The sequence below is a fragment of the Schistocerca cancellata genome, chromosome 10 (genome assembly GCF_023864275.1).
Source record: "Schistocerca cancellata isolate TAMUIC-IGC-003103 chromosome 10, iqSchCanc2.1, whole genome shotgun sequence".
In the NCBI taxonomy this organism is placed as follows: Eukaryota; Metazoa; Arthropoda; class Insecta; order Orthoptera; family Acrididae; genus Schistocerca; species Schistocerca cancellata.
The window spans coordinates 120,421,886-120,441,043 of NC_064635.1; the positions used below are offsets into that span (position 1 = coordinate 120,421,886).

At 41.2% G+C, this 19,158-nt stretch overlaps 1 protein-coding gene across 1 annotated transcript in view; it reads right to left on the minus strand.

The window, feature by feature from the left end:
• Positions 1 to 19,158, minus strand: part of LOC126106180 (titin) — a 218,406-nt gene that overhangs the window by 41,050 nt on the left and 158,198 nt on the right. The window contains exon 13 of the mRNA XM_049912417.1: positions 17,588 to 17,735. Within this exon, the coding sequence (XP_049768374.1) occupies positions 17,588 to 17,735 (148 nt within the window). The remainder of the gene's footprint in view (positions 1 to 17,587; positions 17,736 to 19,158) is intronic.

Sequence of the window (19,158 nt, forward strand, 5' to 3'; positions counted from 1 at the left end):
ACAAGGTATAAAAGTGAAGTGCATTGGCGGAGTTGTCATTTGTGCTCAGATGACTCATGTGAAAGGTGTTCAATGAGATTATGGCCAAGCAGCAGGAATTAAAAGACTTTGAACATGGAATTCAATATTCCGAGATCCACTGTGTCAAAAGTGTGCCGAGAATATTAAATTTCAGGCTTTACTTCTCAACACGGATAAAGCAGTGGCCAACAGCCTTCACTTAACAATTAAGAATAGTGGGACCTTCGATGAGTTCCCAGAGCTATCAGACAAGCAACACTGTGTGAAATAATGACAGAAATGAATGTTAGATATATGATGACTCCATTAAGACAGTGCAGTGAAATTTGGCATAGAGCTATGGCAGCAGACAACCAATGCGAATGCCTTTGGTAACAGCACATCATTGCCTGCAGCACCTCTCCTTGGCTTGTGACCATATTGGTTGGACCCTAGACAATTGGAAAACTGTGACCTGGTGACAGCAGATGGTAGGGTTAGAGTGTGACACAGACACCATGAAGCCACGGACCCAAGTTGTCAAGAATGCACTCTGCAAACTGGTGGTGGCTCCCTAATGGTGTGAGCTCTATTTACACGGAATGGAATGGATCCTCTGGTCCAACAGAACCGATCGTTGACTGGAAATGGTTATGTTTGGCTAACTGGAGACCATTTGCAGCCATTTGTGGACTTCCATGTTCCCAAATCATGGAGTTTTTATGGATGACAATGCACCATGTCACCAGGCCACAATTGTCTGTGATTGGTTTGAAGAACATTCAGGACACTTCAAGTGAATGATCTGGCCACCCAGATTACCTGACACAAATCCCTTCAAACATTTATGGGACATAACTGAAAGGTCGGTTTGTGCTCAAAATCTTGCACTGGCAACACTTTTGCAATTACGGATTGCTATTTCTGCAGGGGACTTCCAGTGACTCGCTGAGTTTGTGCCACACTGAGTTGCTACACTATACGTGGCACAAGGAGGTCTGACACAGTATCAGGAAATATCCCATGACTTCTCTCACTTCAGTGTATGAGGCATGTTTTTTAAGTGTTGTGTACATAGTTCCGCATAGTCAGCACGTACACAACTTTCCCACTGGAGTGCGCCCCACTAAGCACAACAGCGCAGACGCAGCACTCGTCCGTGTCCGCACTACGAAATGGCACTGCCATAGAGATGGACCAAATTCTGCTTCCGCTGATCCACGTACTAATAGGTAATGCAGCCAATGAGATTGCTGCTTACGTAGAACATTTTCTCCTCGTGGATCACATTCGCGCAGTGATACATGAACGCGCGAGGTATTATAACGAGTGTACAGACCTCCAATTAGTCAGTCTGCATTTGTCTGCACCAGTCTGTACCAGTCTGCATTAGTCTGTGCCAGTCTGTACGAGTTCTACATTTGTCTGTACCAGTCTATAGTCAAGTTTCAGTCTGTGCCTAATAAGATTACCATATTCCAGTACATAGCCATGAAGATAAATGTATAGACACTTTTGTCAAGTGTCAGAGATACATGTGAGAATAAGATTAACATACCAATACCAAAGGAACTTCAGATTGTCAATTGTAAATAGCATCCAGAACCAAGTTAAGTAATTTTTATGCTTGTTATTATTTTAATAAATGTGTGTGAAAATTAATCAAGTTCTGTTTAAAGTTGGTCACTGTCAATCGTCTACTCTAAGCGTGCATGTGGCATTTCTATCATCTGACATAACGGCAGAAGATAAACACGCCATGATAAGACCACGAGACATATTGCTGACACTCGCCTACTTCGTTAGAGCGGCAAGTCAAATAATCTGATGGTGTGTGTACTGAAGGTCTTACAGTACACACACCACATTAAGTAAGGTCTGTTTTGTTGCAGACATTAGTAGTTCACGTGCATACTGCAACGAGTGTGTGTGTCATGTACCGGCATGCCTCAGGAACAACTGTGCTCAATTTCAGCTCTGTAGCTAACCTGTACGGTTCTGTTCTGTGCATTCAGAATGTTTAAGACTATCAACTCGCCTGCTGTGTGTGAGGTTCGCTCAGTGATACGGTTTTTGTCAGCGAGGAACCTGTCTGATGCAGAAATTCATCAACAGATTTGGGAAGTGAACATTGATACTGTTATGAGTGAAAGCAAAGTGCGTAAGTGGGTACGAGAATTCAAAGATGGCCATGACAATATCCATGATGAGGACTACTCCGGTCGCCCTTCTTTGATTACAGACAATTTGGTGGCTTTAGTTGAAGTGAGGATTTGTGAGAACAGGCACTTCACAATAACAGATTTCTCAAATGAATTTCCTGACATGTTGAGATCAGTGCTTTACAACACTGTTTCTAAACACCTAAAGCTTAGGAAACTGTGCTCCTGCTGGGTCCCAAAACTACTAACAGAGGACCACAAAAACCAAAGATTTGAGTGTGTGATGAAGTTATTGACTCATTATCACAAAGAGGGTGACGACTTCTTGAGTCAGATCATAAGTGGAGATGAAACATGGGTTTCGCATATCATGCCTGAATCGAACCAACAGAGCACAGAATGGAGACACACACACTCGCCTGTAAAGGTGAAGGCCAATCAGACTCTGTCCCGGCGTAAAATCATGGCGATGGTGTTTTGGGATAGGCATAGTGTTTTGTTGGTCAACTTAATGCAATGAGGAACCACTATCAATGAAGAAGCACACTGCCAAACCCTGAGAAATATATGCAGAGCGATTCAAAACAAAAGACATGGCATGCTGACGAAGGGAATTGTCCTTCTCCATGACAATGCAAGACCTCACATTGCAGTTCAGACCCGCAATTTATTGGACAGTTTTGGCTGGGAAGTTTTAGACCACCCACCCTACAGTGCTGATTTTGCATCGAGTGATTAACATCTGTTCCTCCACCTCAAACAACACTTCAGTGGCAACCGTTACAATGATGATGATGATGTAAAAATGGCAGTGAACTCTTGGCTATTGGAGCAGGCAGCAAGTTTTTATGAAGAGGGCATTTTAAAATTGGTTGAGAGGTATGATACGTTTTCAAAAAACTTGGCAACTATGTCGAAAAATAGAGTGAAGTATATACATTCTGAAAATAAATTTGCTTTTTTGAAATAACCTTTCATTGTGTACTTATGTTCAAATGGACCTTACTTAAAAAACACGCCTTGTATAATTTTAAAATGGCAAAAACTTTTTTATTCACATCACCAAAACAGTCTCAGATACAAAAATCCATCTTCAATTGGCAGTTGTAGACTTACTTTGTTGAGGCCTTTTAGTATGGAGATACCAAGGTATCGTAGCATATATTGTTGAGAAATGCGAAATATAGAGACTATGTAGTGGTTTATGTTCCTGGGTGACAAAATATACTGGGTGACAAAATATGTGACAACTGCAGCAGAAACATACACCACAGTGCTGCAACAATAGGCACTCATAAAATGAGCCAACAAAATTTTTTTTGTCTGAAACTGGTTATAATGACTTCTGAATGAAAGTTTTAACATTACTTGTGAGTCATTGTTGTTTTTAAGTTATAATCTTTGTAAAAGAGAGGAACCAGATACATAAGTATGTATTCAACAATTTGTTAGAACACATAAATGTCTTGCTGGCCATACAATGGAGTTTTAGAAACAGTTAAGGAGCTCCTTCCATAGTGCTGAACAGTGTCTCCACAGGGGTTCTTATCTCCTCCTTCTTCTTCATTCCATCTGAAAACCACATTCATTCAGAATAGCTTCATTTCTTCTGGTCTTTATCCTTATACAATATTCTTTCATTCTCATACTTCACAACTTTCTTCACTCTTCTGTCCTTGATGTTTTTGTTCTGGTTCTATTTCTGTCCTGGAAACCTACAACAGCTTGAATTATTTATTTGAATGTAATCCTGTATTAAATACCTGTTTCCTGTATTACCTCTTTGGTCAGTGTACTGTGGTTCTCTTGAAGAACTGACGTCTCAATCTCCTCTGATCCATTTCAAGGATATGTCTGAAGAACACGGTTCTACTTCTCCCGATGGTGTCTGGGATATTCTGTTCCTGGGTATACAGTTCTTGGTGCACTTGTCTTCTATACTGACCATCTTGTGTTCTTTGAGATCCTACTCTCCTGCTGGGAATCCTTCTTTCCATACGTTTTAGCCTCCTAAGTTATAACATATTTCGAAGGTTTACATTTTGTGCTCTGTATAATGTGCTTTGGATGGATCACTGTCTAGTAATGACTTGATTTTGCATTGATCAAAAGATTTTTGTTGTAAATATTTATAGTGAGTTCATATGCTAAAGTCATTTTGTTTATTCATGTTCCAATAGCTTCTTTTCTGTGAGGCCAGTTTCTACCCATTATCATATGTATTTAAATCTCTCTAACTTCTGAATGTGCCCTCTTTTTAATGTCATCCTTCTAGTAGCTATCTTGGTATTTGACATACATGGGTTATCTTCTCAACAGAGATCTTTAAACCAAACCTGCTTTAGCCTCTTGTCACTAAGGGCTCTTATATTATTGTCAAAAGCATCACTTTTGATTTATATTGCCAGTATAATATTACAATATTTTAACTTTAAGAGATTCCATTTGTATTGTGCTTAAATAGAAGATGCATATTTACCTTCCACATACTGGATACTGCTATTCAAGCAGCCTACTGAATACAGTTTATATAATGAACTCTGTAATGGGACCTATAGAACATGATTTATATAATGTAATGGAGATCTGTGATTGGACCTAAGGAATAATTACATGCAACACAATTGATGTTTCAAGCTACACTGAAAAGCCAAAGAAAGTGGTACACCTGCCTAATATCATGTAGGGACCTTGTGAGCATGCAGAAGTGCCACAGCGTGATGTGGCATGGACTCAACTAATGCCTGAATTAGTGCTGGAGGGAACTGACACCATGAATCCTGCAGGGCATTCCATAAATCTGTAAGAGTACGAGGGGTGGAGATCTCTTCTGAACAACGCATTGCAGGATATCCCAGATATGCTCAATAATGTTCATGTCTGGGGAGTTTGGTGGCCAGCAGAAGTGTTTAAATGTAGAAAAGTGTTCCTAGAGCCACTCAGTAGCAATTATGGATGTGTGGGGTGTTACATTGGCCTGCTGGATTTGTCTAAGTCTGTCGGGATGCACAAAGGACATGAATGGATGCAGATGATCAGACAGGATGCTTATGTACGTGTCACCTGTCAGAGTCCTATCCAGACATGTCAGTGGTCCTATATCATTCCAACTGCACACACTCTGCATCATTACAGAGCCCCCCCCCCCCCCCCCCCCCAAAACTTGAACAGTCCCCTGCTGACATCCAGGGTCTATGGAATTCATGATGTTGCCTCCATACCTGTACATGTCCATCCACTCAATAAAATTGATATTTTACTGAATTTCTGATATTCACAGTACACTCGGGAAATGGTCGTACGGGAAAATTCCCACTTCATCACTACCTCAGAGGTGCTGCATCCAATCGCTCGTGGGCCGACTATAAGACCACATTCACACTCAATTAAATCTTGATAACCTGCCATTGTAGCAGCAGTAACTGATCTAACAACTGCGCCAGACACTTGTCGTCTTGCATAGGCATAGCCAATCACAGCATTGTATTCTGCCTGTTTGCATATCTCGTATTTGAATACACATGTCTATACCAGTTGCTTTGGCACTTCAGTGTATGATCCTCAGTCAAAAAGATAATTGATGTAATGGAAGCATATAGGACAGGATGTCCCATCATGCCTGCAACTGCCCACTAAGCAAGTGCACACAGTAGGCAACAGATAGCGACATTACACGGCTTTTGTACCTTGTTCCAGAATGCGCACAAAGATTTTCTCACTGGTATAACAAATCATTTAAATGAGTTAAACACTTCAAGAGAATGATCTTCTGACTACTGACATTTGTAAATTCTATTTAAATGTCTTTCATTGTGACATATACCTCCAGAAATGTGTTTCATCATTTATTGACAAAAAATTGTTCACTTTCATCAGAGTTTTCATAGAAAGATTCAGAACATGCATAACCCAGAAAATGAACTGACATTATTTGGCACTCTGCTTTCTTTCAGTGGCACCACATACTGCACCTTTGGAAATGCACTTACGAGGAGCCCCTTGAGTGTGAGGTCCCAAGTTCAATCTTTAGTAAGGTTCATTTGAAAGTGTTGTGTAAACACTTATGACAGGAAAAATGTCAGCTGCTAATGACCCAACGTGTGCAACAGGAGGGCAACAGAAAATGAGTGTCTAGGAGATGCAGAGATCAACATTCTATGGGATGTACATTTTACATTTCACAAAATGGACATCGTCAAGATTTGAGAAATGTTCAAAACAAACCATGAACACCTAATGAAAAATGGTGCACCACTGTGATCACAAAGATTCACACCATCAAGATCAAAGGTGAATTCCTTGAGAGTTACAGACCATGCAGGACATTCAATTAGGTATCCCCTCTTCATGAACGCATATGGAATCATATTGGTGTAACGAAACGGTGTGAATTAATGGAATGTGATGGCATGCAACCAAATGCAATTCAGTCTGTCATGGAGTTTATCATGAAACTGGTTATCATTTAAGGTGTAGCTGCAGATAGTTCAATAATATGTCTCACAGGCACAGAAAAAACAAACATCCAGAGGCTGAATTTGTTCAGTGGTTCCAGGTGGTTTGAATTGCAGTGTCACACACTTTTCAAGATGTATGGTTTGCCCAAAAGGAGTATGATTTTTATACGCATACCAGAAATCAAGTAAGGCAGGTTATTACATCCAACTATTGGCCAAAAGCAGTTATCATACCATAGTAGTAGTTCTCTTATGCCCATTTTCCCACTCTTGCTTCTTGTGACATAAATATTCCCTACTGTCCTTGCAAGATCATACACTCGAAAAAGAATCATATGGGCAGAGCACCTCCAACAATACAATAAATAACTTTCCAGATAATTTACTATCCAGATTAACAGTCAGCATAAATGCATATCAACACATTAAGGCATTGATGTTAGGTGATCTTGATACAACTCTCCTTGTACCTCTAGTTTCCAAGGTTCCTTTCATATGCATTTCCTCTCCAAATCCTGACTGGTCTGAGTTGAAAATAAATTCCTTACTGAATGATGGGACAAGTTTGTATATCTCCTCCATAAATTCTTGGATCAATCCTGCAGCTGTGCATCGCTAAGTTGATGCTTTGTTTGAAATTTCATTACCTTATGTCTTCCAATTCTGTAGCACTGTTTGAAATTACACAACAATCCACTGTTCCCTTGAAATCATTGTAGTCTATGTTGTGTGCAATTTGATGGGCATAATGTAGTAGGTCACTATCATGCACATTCTGTAAATTGTATTGAGCATTCTTGAAATGCACAAACACCAGTTTTTGTGCCCTTTTTATTTATTTATTTTGCATTACTCAGTCATACTGCTGCAGACTTATTTCAAATCTGTTCACAACTGATTTTTTACTATGCTGTGGATGATCTTCCACATATATAATTACGTTTAGTATCAGACATTTGGGCAACTATTGTTCTTCACTATGTTTCACTGGAGATGGGATCTGTGGCTCCCAGTCTGATAAGGATGGTGAACTACATGGCTTGACAACAGTTTCAATATCACTTACACTTCTTAAGAATATATTGTCATCAATATAAGCCCCATGTACATTGTCCGCACAGTTGAGGTTATACAACACCATACATTCCATTGGCTTATCTTGCAGAAACACTAGTATTTCACCTTCCACTTTACTCTCACTCTGGAAATTTCTTGGGTTCCTTTCTGATGAAATGTGAACTTTGGCAACTGTTGTTGTAGATATAATGCAATGTTTGCTTCATTTATCATTGCTATTGCTTTGCTTTGTAACAACACCCCTAGCACTGTAGCAAAGTTGTGTTACTCGTCGACACAGCGTTTCAACTGCACTCCGTAGCCTCATGCTGTGCCCATTATTGGATACTTCCAGTCCCACTCCCTGTTGCCATTAGCACACAACATTGTAGTTGTATGGTAGACAATATGTGGAAAGCTGAATGCCATAAACATCATTGGCCTTTTGCAACCTCGAATTCAAGGGATTCCTTATTAGAAGTGATTGATTTAGAAAATTATATTCTATTCAAGTAATGGTATTACAGTAGCACAAATTTATTATGATTCTATAAATTGATCTCAGTGAACACTAAGATGAAAATCTACAACACAGTGATATGCCCAGCAGTAATGTATGGTTCAGAAACATGGAGCATGACTAATCGAGAAATGGAAAAACTATTAATATTTGAAAGAAGAGTATGAGGAGGATGTGGGGACCAGTTTTAGATAATGGAGAATGGAAGAGGAGGAAAAATGAGGAAAGATACCTTCTGATGTGACAACCAACTATCCTACAGAAGACAAAGAGCAAAAGAATAAAATGGGTGGGCCATGTAGCCCACATGCCAGGTGGGTGGCAGGCGAAGATGGCACTAGTGGAGAAACCAAACACCAGACGCCCCACTGGACGACCAAGGTAGCGTTGGATGGTCAACCTGGCGAAGGACTTAGCAGCCCTCGGAATTGAAGACACCTGGAGGAACCGGGCACAAAACAGGAAGGATTGGAGGCAGTTTGTGGAAGCAGCGCGTAGTCTGCAGGGCCTGTGATTGCTGAATATCTACATATCTATCTCTATAATGACACACATGTACAAGAGTTTCTCTGAGAACACAGAAATACGACTGATATGCGCTCTGTGGATCAATATTTTGTTGTTAGCAGCTGTTTTCTTTGATGATTTTTGTTTTATGGGAATTAGGCCATAGTCTGAGGCACATGTAAGTGCCTAATATGTTGTATTCTAACTCTGGAGACATTATCGGAGGCTATAAAAACTCAAACAGCAGTTTCAGGCTTAAAAAAAGACTCAGTGAGATATCTTGGGTCCTAACTTCATGAGCCAACACTGATGGGCATCCTGTGTCTCACAGCAACAGAGGGATTGACAGAAAATATTTCATCAGTTGTGAATAAAAAGAAATGTCATGTTCCACATGTACTAAAATGTTGATATTCTTTGTCAGTGTGAATTTTTCTATGATACATCTTCTGTTACACATGTATTTGCTAAGCTATAATCAGCTCAGTAGTTGGTATCATAGTGTACTACAGTTATTGTCAACAAAAAGCCAGAGAAAAAAGGAACACCTGCAGAACACGTTCACTCAGTCTCTCTTCTTAGTTGTGGTTACAAACTCTTGCAAAGAAGGATCTTACAACAAACATCTGTCCAACTCATCTTCATTGAAAGGTGGCTCTCTACAAGCCTTACCAACAAGTGTCCAAAAAATACGAACTTTTCACAAAGCTTTATTCTTGCTGACTAGGAAATGAGCCAAATCCACAACACTAGCATATGGAGAAGAAATTCAAATGTTCTGCACTGGGTTCAACCAGGATGCTGAATGGAAACTTGGGTATCAAGCTATGAAAACGTAGAACCACAAACTTATTGACAACCCAAGTGTTAAAGTTCCAGGTTTTCATCATCCTAGGGAGATGTCAGTACAGTTTATGTGCAAATACAACATTCACAAGCAGGGGTTTTGCACTGACGGTACATGTGACTATGGTGATATTCAGATACTTCCCTGGTGGTACCAAGAGTGCACATGAAGCATCCAAAGATGAGCTCCACTGAATCAAGTTTTCTGACATTTGTGTGTAATCTAAGGTGTTGAATGTTTATATGGTGTCAATAGTTGTAAATGTCTACTTCTTGATTAAATATGTATAACAATTTTGTTGTTGTAATTGATGCAAATGATAATAATAAACTGCCTGTGTGAGAGCCATATGTCAACTGCAACCTTTAGTATAGCTTTGAAATACCAGGAAGCAGTAAAAAAAATGATAAATTTCCAAAAATTGTGTGGGTTCAGCACAAGAAGACATAGGTTCACACAGTGTCACACTACTTCAGTCATATTACAAGGATTCTGAAGAATAGATGTAGTGACAAGTATTACTCCAGGCAAGTGAGGCATATCCTTATGTCTTGTTACCAACAAATGATACAAAGAACATAAATACCTACTTGGACTTGGCGTAAGTGTTCTGTGTAATACCATCCTGCCCTAGAGATGTACAGACTTGCCATAAATTCTATTCAATGACGCTGAAATGTTTGAGAATGAGGCTGGTCTTGTTGTTTGAGATATTAACATAACATACGAGTATGAGTTGCTGGTCCATATGAAGGTCTTAACAACCGGTGTATAAAGTTCATCCCCGCAATATGATGCAAAAGAAAGAGTAGTCTTTGAACCTGAAGTAGCAATCACAGCTTTGGTAATGGAGTCCAGGAGACCAATGTGGGAAGGACATGGTCAAATTACTGTTACACTTATTTAACAGCAACCCCACATTTGAAGGAACTGCTAAACCGCACAGTTCTGTGTGATGTGAAAATAAGTCAGAGATCTAGAGTTTTATGTGCAATATAATGAAATGACTCCATGCAAGTCCTGTTTAATGCAATAGAAACAGTTGTGCAACAGAAAGTTCTTTAATTCAATCATAAACTCCATCAAGTGACTCACAAAACATTCAACATGCTCTTTCAGGTTGCTAAATGTATGTGTATCCATATATCTAGCTCCCTTCTGTCCTACTTTTGACCATTTTAAGTCTTTTTAAATATTGTTTCTGTCTTAGTATTGCTTAATTTTGCACTATTTTTTGAGAAAAGAAGAAATATTGGTACAACACAGGACATTAATGAATAAATAAAATGTGAAGTAATTGTCAAAATACCAATGTTTCTGTGGAGGTCTCTGTGACATGTTCTAGAATGAACAGAGGTATAGTTCTTATAATAGGATTCTGTGTTCTATCAATCCTAGCACTTTAAGTTCACATAACATTTAAATATCTTAAATATTATGATTAATACTTATGAAAAATGACTTTATTTGCACAAATGAAAATGCTAGACAGCCATGTAGAGGTATTACCAGGCTGCAATTCAGCACCCCAAGTTCCTTCCTCTCCAATAACAAAGAAATGTTGGAGAACATTTTGCAGGCAAAGACAGAAAATACTTTTCTAAAAACACAAATTTGTTAACTTCACACCACATAAAATATGTTTTTTCTTCTAAAAGGAAAATTAATGTATGTTTCCTATTTTATCCAATCTTCTTTCTTATCTTGGCTGAAATCTTTTGGGTTTTCTTATGTGTAATCAGAATGAATTGGCAACCTATGAAGGACAAAATAATTAACATTGAAACCATATTTTGGTAAGAAAATCTTGTTACACACTGAAGATTAGACAGAGGTGGAGAGAGGTGGATGCGAAGACCTAGGGAAGAATTGTACCGGAACATGAGAACAATATCCGGGGAAATCAGACTCAAAAGGGCAAGGTTTGCTGGGCATGTAGTTAGGATGAGTGTGGACAGAATGACAAAGAGAGTGTGGGAACAACAGGGAGGACAAGGGGAAAGACAGGAACCAAGTGGGTTGTTGAACTTCAGAAGGACTGGTTGGAATTGGGGATCAAGGTCAAAGGAAAGGAAAATTGGAGGAACAAATATACACCAACAAATATGCCAAAGATCAATGACAGAGAAGAATACAGGAAAAGATTAGAATGTCACCAGTGGAGCTGCCAGGAGAAACAGAAACTGAAGATCTTGGAAGAAGAGCGGGAGAGAAGAAGAGAAAGAATAAAGAGGTTCTGGGAGAAGAAGAGGAAAATTCAGTCCACAAAGGGGCTACCCGTGGTCCTACAGAGGCCATAACGCAAGAAGAAGAAGAAGAAGAAGAAGAAGAAGAAGAAGATTAGAAAAGCAGCTTGATGGACAGATGACCATCTGAGAATAGCAAATCACATATTTGTTGTGCAATAGAAACATTAATGTTGTAAGCACAAGAAGTACACAGGGGCTCATATTTTCACAATTAAAATAATAAACTTATAAAGTGATAAAGTTGATTAAAGAGATTATACACTCCTGGAAATGAAAAAAAGAACACATTGACACCAGTGTGTCAGACCCACCATACTTGCTCCGGACACTGCGAGAGGGCTGTACAAGCAATGATCACACGCACGGCACAGCGGACACACCAGGAACCGCGGTGTTGGCCGTCGAATGGCGCTAGCTGCGCAGCATTTGTGCACCGCCGCCGTCAGTGTCAGCCAGTTTGCCGTGGCATACGGAGCTCCATCGCAGTCTTTAACACTGGTAGCATGCCGCGACAGCGTGGACGTGAACCGTATGTGCAGTTGACGGACTTTGAGCGAGGGCGTATAGTGAGCATGCGGGAGGCCGGGTGGACGTACCGCCGAATTGCTCAACACGTGGGGCGTGAGGTCTCCACAGTACATCGATGTTGTCGCCAGTGGTCGGCGGAAGGTGCATGTGCCCGTCGACCTGGGACCGGACCGCAGCGACGCACGGATGCACGCCAAGACCGTAGGATCCTACGCAGTGCCGTAGGGGACCGCACCGCTACTTCCCAGCAAATTAGGGACACTGTTGCTCCTGGGGTATCGGCGAGGACCATTCGCAACCGTCTCCATAAAGCTGGGCTACGGTCCTGCACACCGTTAAGCCGTCTTCCGCTCACGCCCCAACATCGTGCAGCCCGCTTCCAGTGGTGTCGCGACAGGCGTGAATGGAGGGACGAATGGAGACGTGTCGTCTTCAGCGATGAGAATCGCTTCTGCCTTGGTGCCAATGATGGTCGTATGCGTGTTTGGCGCCGTGCAGGTGAGCGCCACAATCAGGACTGCATACGACCGAGGCACACAGGGCCAACACCCGGCATCATGGTGTGGGGAGCGATCTCCTACACTGGCCGTACACCACTGGTGATTGTCGAGGGGACACTGAATAGTGCACGGTACATCCAAACCGTCATCGAACCCATCGTTCTACCATTCCTAGACCGGCAAGGGAACTTGCTGTTCCAACAGGACAATGCACGTCCGCATGTATCCCGTGCCACCCAACGTGCTCTAGAAGGTGTAAGTCAACTACCCTGGCCAGCAAGATCTCCGGATCTGTCCCCCATTGAGCATGTTTGGGACTGGATGAAGCGTCGTCTCACGCGGTCTGCACGTCCAGCACGAACGCTGGTCCAACTGAGGCGCCAGGTGGAAATGGCATGGCAAGCCGTTCCACAGGACTACATCCAGCATCTCTACGATCGTCTCCATGGGAGAATAGCAGCCTGCATTGCTGCGAAAGGTGGATATACACTGTACTAGTGCCGACATTGCGCATGCTCTGTTGCCTGTGTCTATGTGCCTGTGGTTCTGTCAGTGTGATCATATGATGTATCTGACCCCAGGAATGTGTCAATAAAGTTTCCCCTTCCTGGGACAATGAATTCATGGTGTTCTTATTTCAATTTCCAGGAGTGTATTTAATCACTCAAACTGAATATTTGGAAAGTTACAATATGATCAGTGATAATGCACAATAAAATCAGAAGTTCACTATTTCAGATTCGCACACAGTCAAAGAGGCAAAAAATCTTTCACTTATGACAACATTGACATTTTTCTTATCTTTTTCTTTTTCCCCTCACTTTTCTCCAATGGTCAGAGATGAAAGTACTGGTCCAGAAAGCTTAATATTCTTACTTGCTTATCCAGTGGTCAACAGCCCATAATTATGCATTCTTTCTATTGCTGTTCCTCCCAATTGACTACACTCATAGCTTTCACATCCTTAATTATGTCACCTTCCCACTGTTTCTTGGTCTGCCCAGGGATATTCTGTTGTAATTTGGGCAATGAAAACTTGCTTAGGAAGTCAAGTCTCTGGCATACAGATTATGTGACCTGCTCAGTGGAACTCTCTCTCTTCTGGTACTGTGAAACAGTGGGCTAGTTCATAATCTGACAAATTTCACTATTCTTTCTTACATTGCAAATATCTCTGCCATCAAAGGGGTCCAAAATTCTTCTCATCATATGTTACAAGTTTTTGCATCTCCTTTTTAGTTAGTGTACAGCCTTCCGAACTGTGGAGGACAATGGGGCATATAACGGCATTGTATGCCTCCATTTTTGCAAAATGTGATACTGCTTTACAAATGAATGTATTTTTCAGAGCACCTAGACATCTGGAGCCAGCAGAAATCCTTTCATTTACATCAATGGGTACTTCAGAAAAACAACTGTACCAATTTCCCAGGTACTTGAACTGACTGACAGATTTGAATCTGTCAATGTAAAGACCTCTTGTGCATATTTAGTTCTGCTTACTTGCATATATTCTGCAGCTTAATAATGAGCAAATAAAGCAACTGCCAATGAGAATTTGGGTTCTGCAAACTGTGTCCAGTTGACATTAAAAAAATTCATTCAACATCTCCTGTTCAGAATGATTCCCCACATTTTACCGCAAGAACTGATGACAATAAAAGCACTAAGAGACATAAAAAGATGCAGAATTTTGGCATTGTGACTAATTTTTAAGTACCCAGAAATAAAATACAAAGTAAAAATGGGAGGCAGCTGAAGTAGAACTTCTTCTATTTCACACACTTTAGGTATGTTTATGATTCAGTTTGCCTATCTCTTGACATCTTTCACACTAATCTGAGTGCACAAAATTTGTAATATGGAAAAGTTGCTACAGTTACTACCAGGGAACCAGTTTCAATCTCTACAAGTCAGTCTCACTTCGGCACAAAAGTGTTCACTGCACACAAGAAGACAATTAGAATGACAATTGCAGTTCACACACATAAATCTTGCAGGCATGTGTTGAAACAATTGGGAATATTAACCACAACTGCACAGTAAATTTATCTACTCGTGAACTTTGTTGTCAGTAATCCATTTTGTTAACTGTGTTAAATTTAATGAAAACACCTACCTCAGCTGTGACTTAACACCTACCTCAGCTGTGACTTAACACAATTCATTTAGTTTCATGGTTGTAATGTAGTGTTTGCTAATACCTTCAGGACACAGGAAAGGGAACTGTTAATGAAATATACTTTTTGTTCTGTTTACAAGTACCTGAAGGCAAACTCGCACTGGCTATATGACCTCATCCATAAATCTTAAGAAAACTAAGTTCTAAATACATGGTTCAGACACATTAATGTGACCACCATCTGTGACCATTTTCAGTGTGCAGTAATCACCAATGAAGAGCAAGGGGCAGCACTAGCAGTGGAGGGTATATAAGGCAGGTCAGGGGGATGTGGAAAACAGTGCATTTGTTGTCGTAATGCACAAACGGAGCGATTTATGTGACGTCCAAAATGACATGATCATTGGCTTTTGGGCCAAGGGTGTAAGCGTTACCAAAACAGCTAATTTTGTAAAATGTTTGCATGCCGCTGTGGTTAAAGTAGTGGCAAAATGGCGCTATACAAAACTGGCACCAGGCAAATGTGCTGCACCACAGGTCGTAGATAATAGTGGTCAACGACAGATACGGATATGGAAAAGGTGAACAGATGTGCAACTGTTGAGCAACTGACCGCTCAGATGAACCATGTGGCTACCAATAGTGTCTCCTCAATAACCGTTCAGAGAACGTTGTTGTGTACGGGCCTCATCGGCAAGCGCCTAGCTCATGCGTTCATGCTGACTGGTGTTGTTCAGCAATGAAGGCTGGAATTTGTCCACACAATACCACAATTGGAAGTCAACTGAGTGGTGACAGGTGGCATTTTCAAATTAGTAAAGTTTTTTGCTCCATCAGACAGATGGCAAACATCCTGCAGCAGTCGTTGGAAGGATCCAGGCTGGGGAATGTTTTCATGGTTTTCCCTGGATGATATCATCAATCTGGAAGGTACAATGGAAAATTGGGCTGTTTGCACCATGGTGTCTCAAACTTAGCATAGCTGGTCTCAACACTGGAGTTGGCACAGCTCCATATTGCTGTCGGTCCCTTCCAGAACATCACGGACTCTCTTCCTGCATGTTTTGCAGAGTCAATGCTCCAAAAGGTGGTTATTCAGGCTTCCGACAGTTGGTCACATTAATGTGACTGGAAGTGTATATTGTGTACACAGTGGTCAATAGTGCTACTGCTATTTATTTATTTTTTATTTTATTTACAGTATTCTAGTTGCCCGATATCCTGTACAGCTGTTTAACTATACATCTATTAATGTATTAGTATCATTATTTATATTTTTGTGTATATATTTTTGTGTATACAGCCACTGTGTCTTTTGTATTTTCTACGAGTGTTGGAACTTAAATAGTGGCAACTATTTATTCACAACTGATATGAAAGAGTTACACATTTGTACCTGTTACTGTCCTACAAAGCAGTCACCAGCATTGTGTAGAACCCATTGCCAGTGATGTGGAAGGCACAGTATACTGTTAGCAGAGCCTGTTCTGTTGATGGTGTGAATGGAGCGGTCTACTGCCTATTGAATCTCTGGAACAGTTCTGAAGCGAATGCCGCAGAGTGGTTCCTTCATCTTCAGAATCAAATCAAAGTCACAAGGATTTTAAGTCCGGGGAGTATGGTGGATGGTACAGTACTTCCCAGTCCCATCGACCGAACAGAGCAGCCACAGCTTGCGCTATATGCACCCGTGCATTGTCGTGCAAAATGATGGGTGGGTTGCGCAGAAAGTGTCGCCACTTCTTTCGCAAAACTGGTTGCAGGTGGTGCTCCAAAAATGAACAGTAATATGATTTAAGTCCTTGTGACTTTGATTTGATTCCAAAGATGAAGGAATCACTTCGCAGCATTCCCATCAGAACTGTTCCAGAGATATGACAGGCAGCACACCACTCCATTCGCCCCATCAACAGAACAGGCTCTGTTAATGGTATACTACACCTTCCACATCACTGGCAATGGGTTCTACACAACCTTGGTGACTACTTTGAAGGACAGTAACAGGTGTGCAAACATGTAATTCTTTTGTATTGGTTGTGAATAAACAATTGCCACTATTTAATTTCCAACCCTCGTATATCCTGTAGTCACTACTGTTTTTGGCAGAACAAGTGTGCACAGTTTTGATGTTTATTTTCATTTATTTGCTGCTTAAAACAGATGGTACTACATTGTAGTAAATACTATATGTTTTTTGTGCAAATGCTTATCTGTTTGAAAAACATTTTTACTGCATACTTAACATGTTGTTGTCTGCCCTATATATTTGTGGAAACACAATACAAGATGTCTGGGCTTCAATAAATTAATACATCTCAATTGCCAACTCATTTTCATTTGTCACCAATGGAAGGAGGAGAATAAAAAAGGTTACTAAGGCTTCTCATTCCTGTAGTGGTCATAGAGATTGGATCTAAACAAAACTGTGCTTGCATTTTATATCTGATTGTACTCAGTATATTGTGGACATGGTAAAAAAAAATGGTACAGCCTGCATTGTTTCAAGAGCACATGTTATTAATCCCAATATATGTTTCAGATCATCCAGAAAGCAGAAATAAAATAGGGAGAGCAGATGTCAAAACTGAAAAGATTGGAGATTTGAAAGGAATGAGGGGAGATTGATTTCAGTTACATACCCACGGTCGCACATGTCACAGAAGAGCATCTTATCCTCATCGGCAGGGTCCTTGCACTGGATGCATATCTTGCAGTCAGTGCACTGCCAGTCGTAGCGACGAATGTGAGGCACCATGTCCACGGTGAGGTTGAGGCAGGTCGTGTGACCTGCACATTTCAAGTTAGTCCTCCTCTCTCATCTGTCTATACAGTTACATTGATGGAAAAACATTATAGAATACACAGTCAAGATCTAAACCCTCAACCAAACGATGTTTGTGTAATTATTGCTGGAGCTAACGATGTTTATAAAAATGAGTCGATAAATGCAATCACAGCATTGCAAAATGCACTGGAAAGAATCTCGCCAAGAAAAACAATCATCGTTAGCATCCCACACAGACATGACCCAATAAACAGTTCATGTGTAAATAATGAAATCAAATTCACAAACAGAATGTTTCAAAAGGTATGCAAAGCATTCGAGGACGTGAAGTTTTTGGACAGTAATTCCGAAGAGAGAAACCAGTTTACTCGACATGGAATGCACAGGAACTGGCTAGGAGCAGTCGGGCAGCCGACCCGAGCTGAACGCTGCTCTCTGCACCTGGCATAGCTGCCCGTTTGATAGCTCCTCAGAGTGGTCTCAAATAAGCTACAACTGGCGTAGCTGCCGGTGACGCTCTTCTGAGTGCCACGAACCAGCACAAGCCACTTAACACTTCCAGGTGCTAAGCTCTGGCTCAACTTCCCGCAACTCTGGTTGCAAATCTCCCCAGCGGGACTCTCCCATTCTTTGGTAGGGTAATCTCAGCATCAAGGGCCCGTTCACATCGGATAACCCTGCGCACTGTAGGCTGCTCTTTTCTATCTGCACTCTCTTGCGCTGCACATTGCACATCGTGCAGATAGGTCGTAGGGACTCCCCTCTTCTGTAGGGACACAATACACTGGACTTTTGCTGAAAAAAAGCAATAATTGTCGTTTTGTAAAAAGAGCAAAATTGTTGTACATCCTTCCCTATCTGAATAAAATTCTTCCAAGCAGCAAAGATGTCTGATTTTTTCTGTGCTTCCCCACCATTAACCCGCAGAAAGCTGCAGCTCAAGAGGCAGGAATGCCAGCTACTCCCGCCAGCATTTCCATCCCACTGCCCATCTTCCAAGAGGCAGTCGCCTTGAAGGACAAGCAGATTGCAGATCAGCAAGAGCTGATCACACTGCTGATGGGCAGTGAACACTCACAAACAGCAACACTCACACCCCACACACAAGCACCTGCTGAAAACTCGAAAGATATGCCCCCTCTTTCACCTCCGGTGGCCCAGGCACCGAAGGAATTCGAGCCAGAGCCGACGGAGGACACAACTAACACAGATGACGGACCATGGCAGCAGGTCGGTCCACGATGCAAACAGCTGCCAAACACACAAACAAGTGAGCCCACAAACTCGTGACGCAACCACTGAGTGCTGTTGCCAACTCCAACTACAACACAAATTAACAACAATGGCAACACAGGGACCAACACGAACAACCCTGCGACTGCAGCACTCACAAACTCACAATCAGCTACGTAGAACTCAAACAAA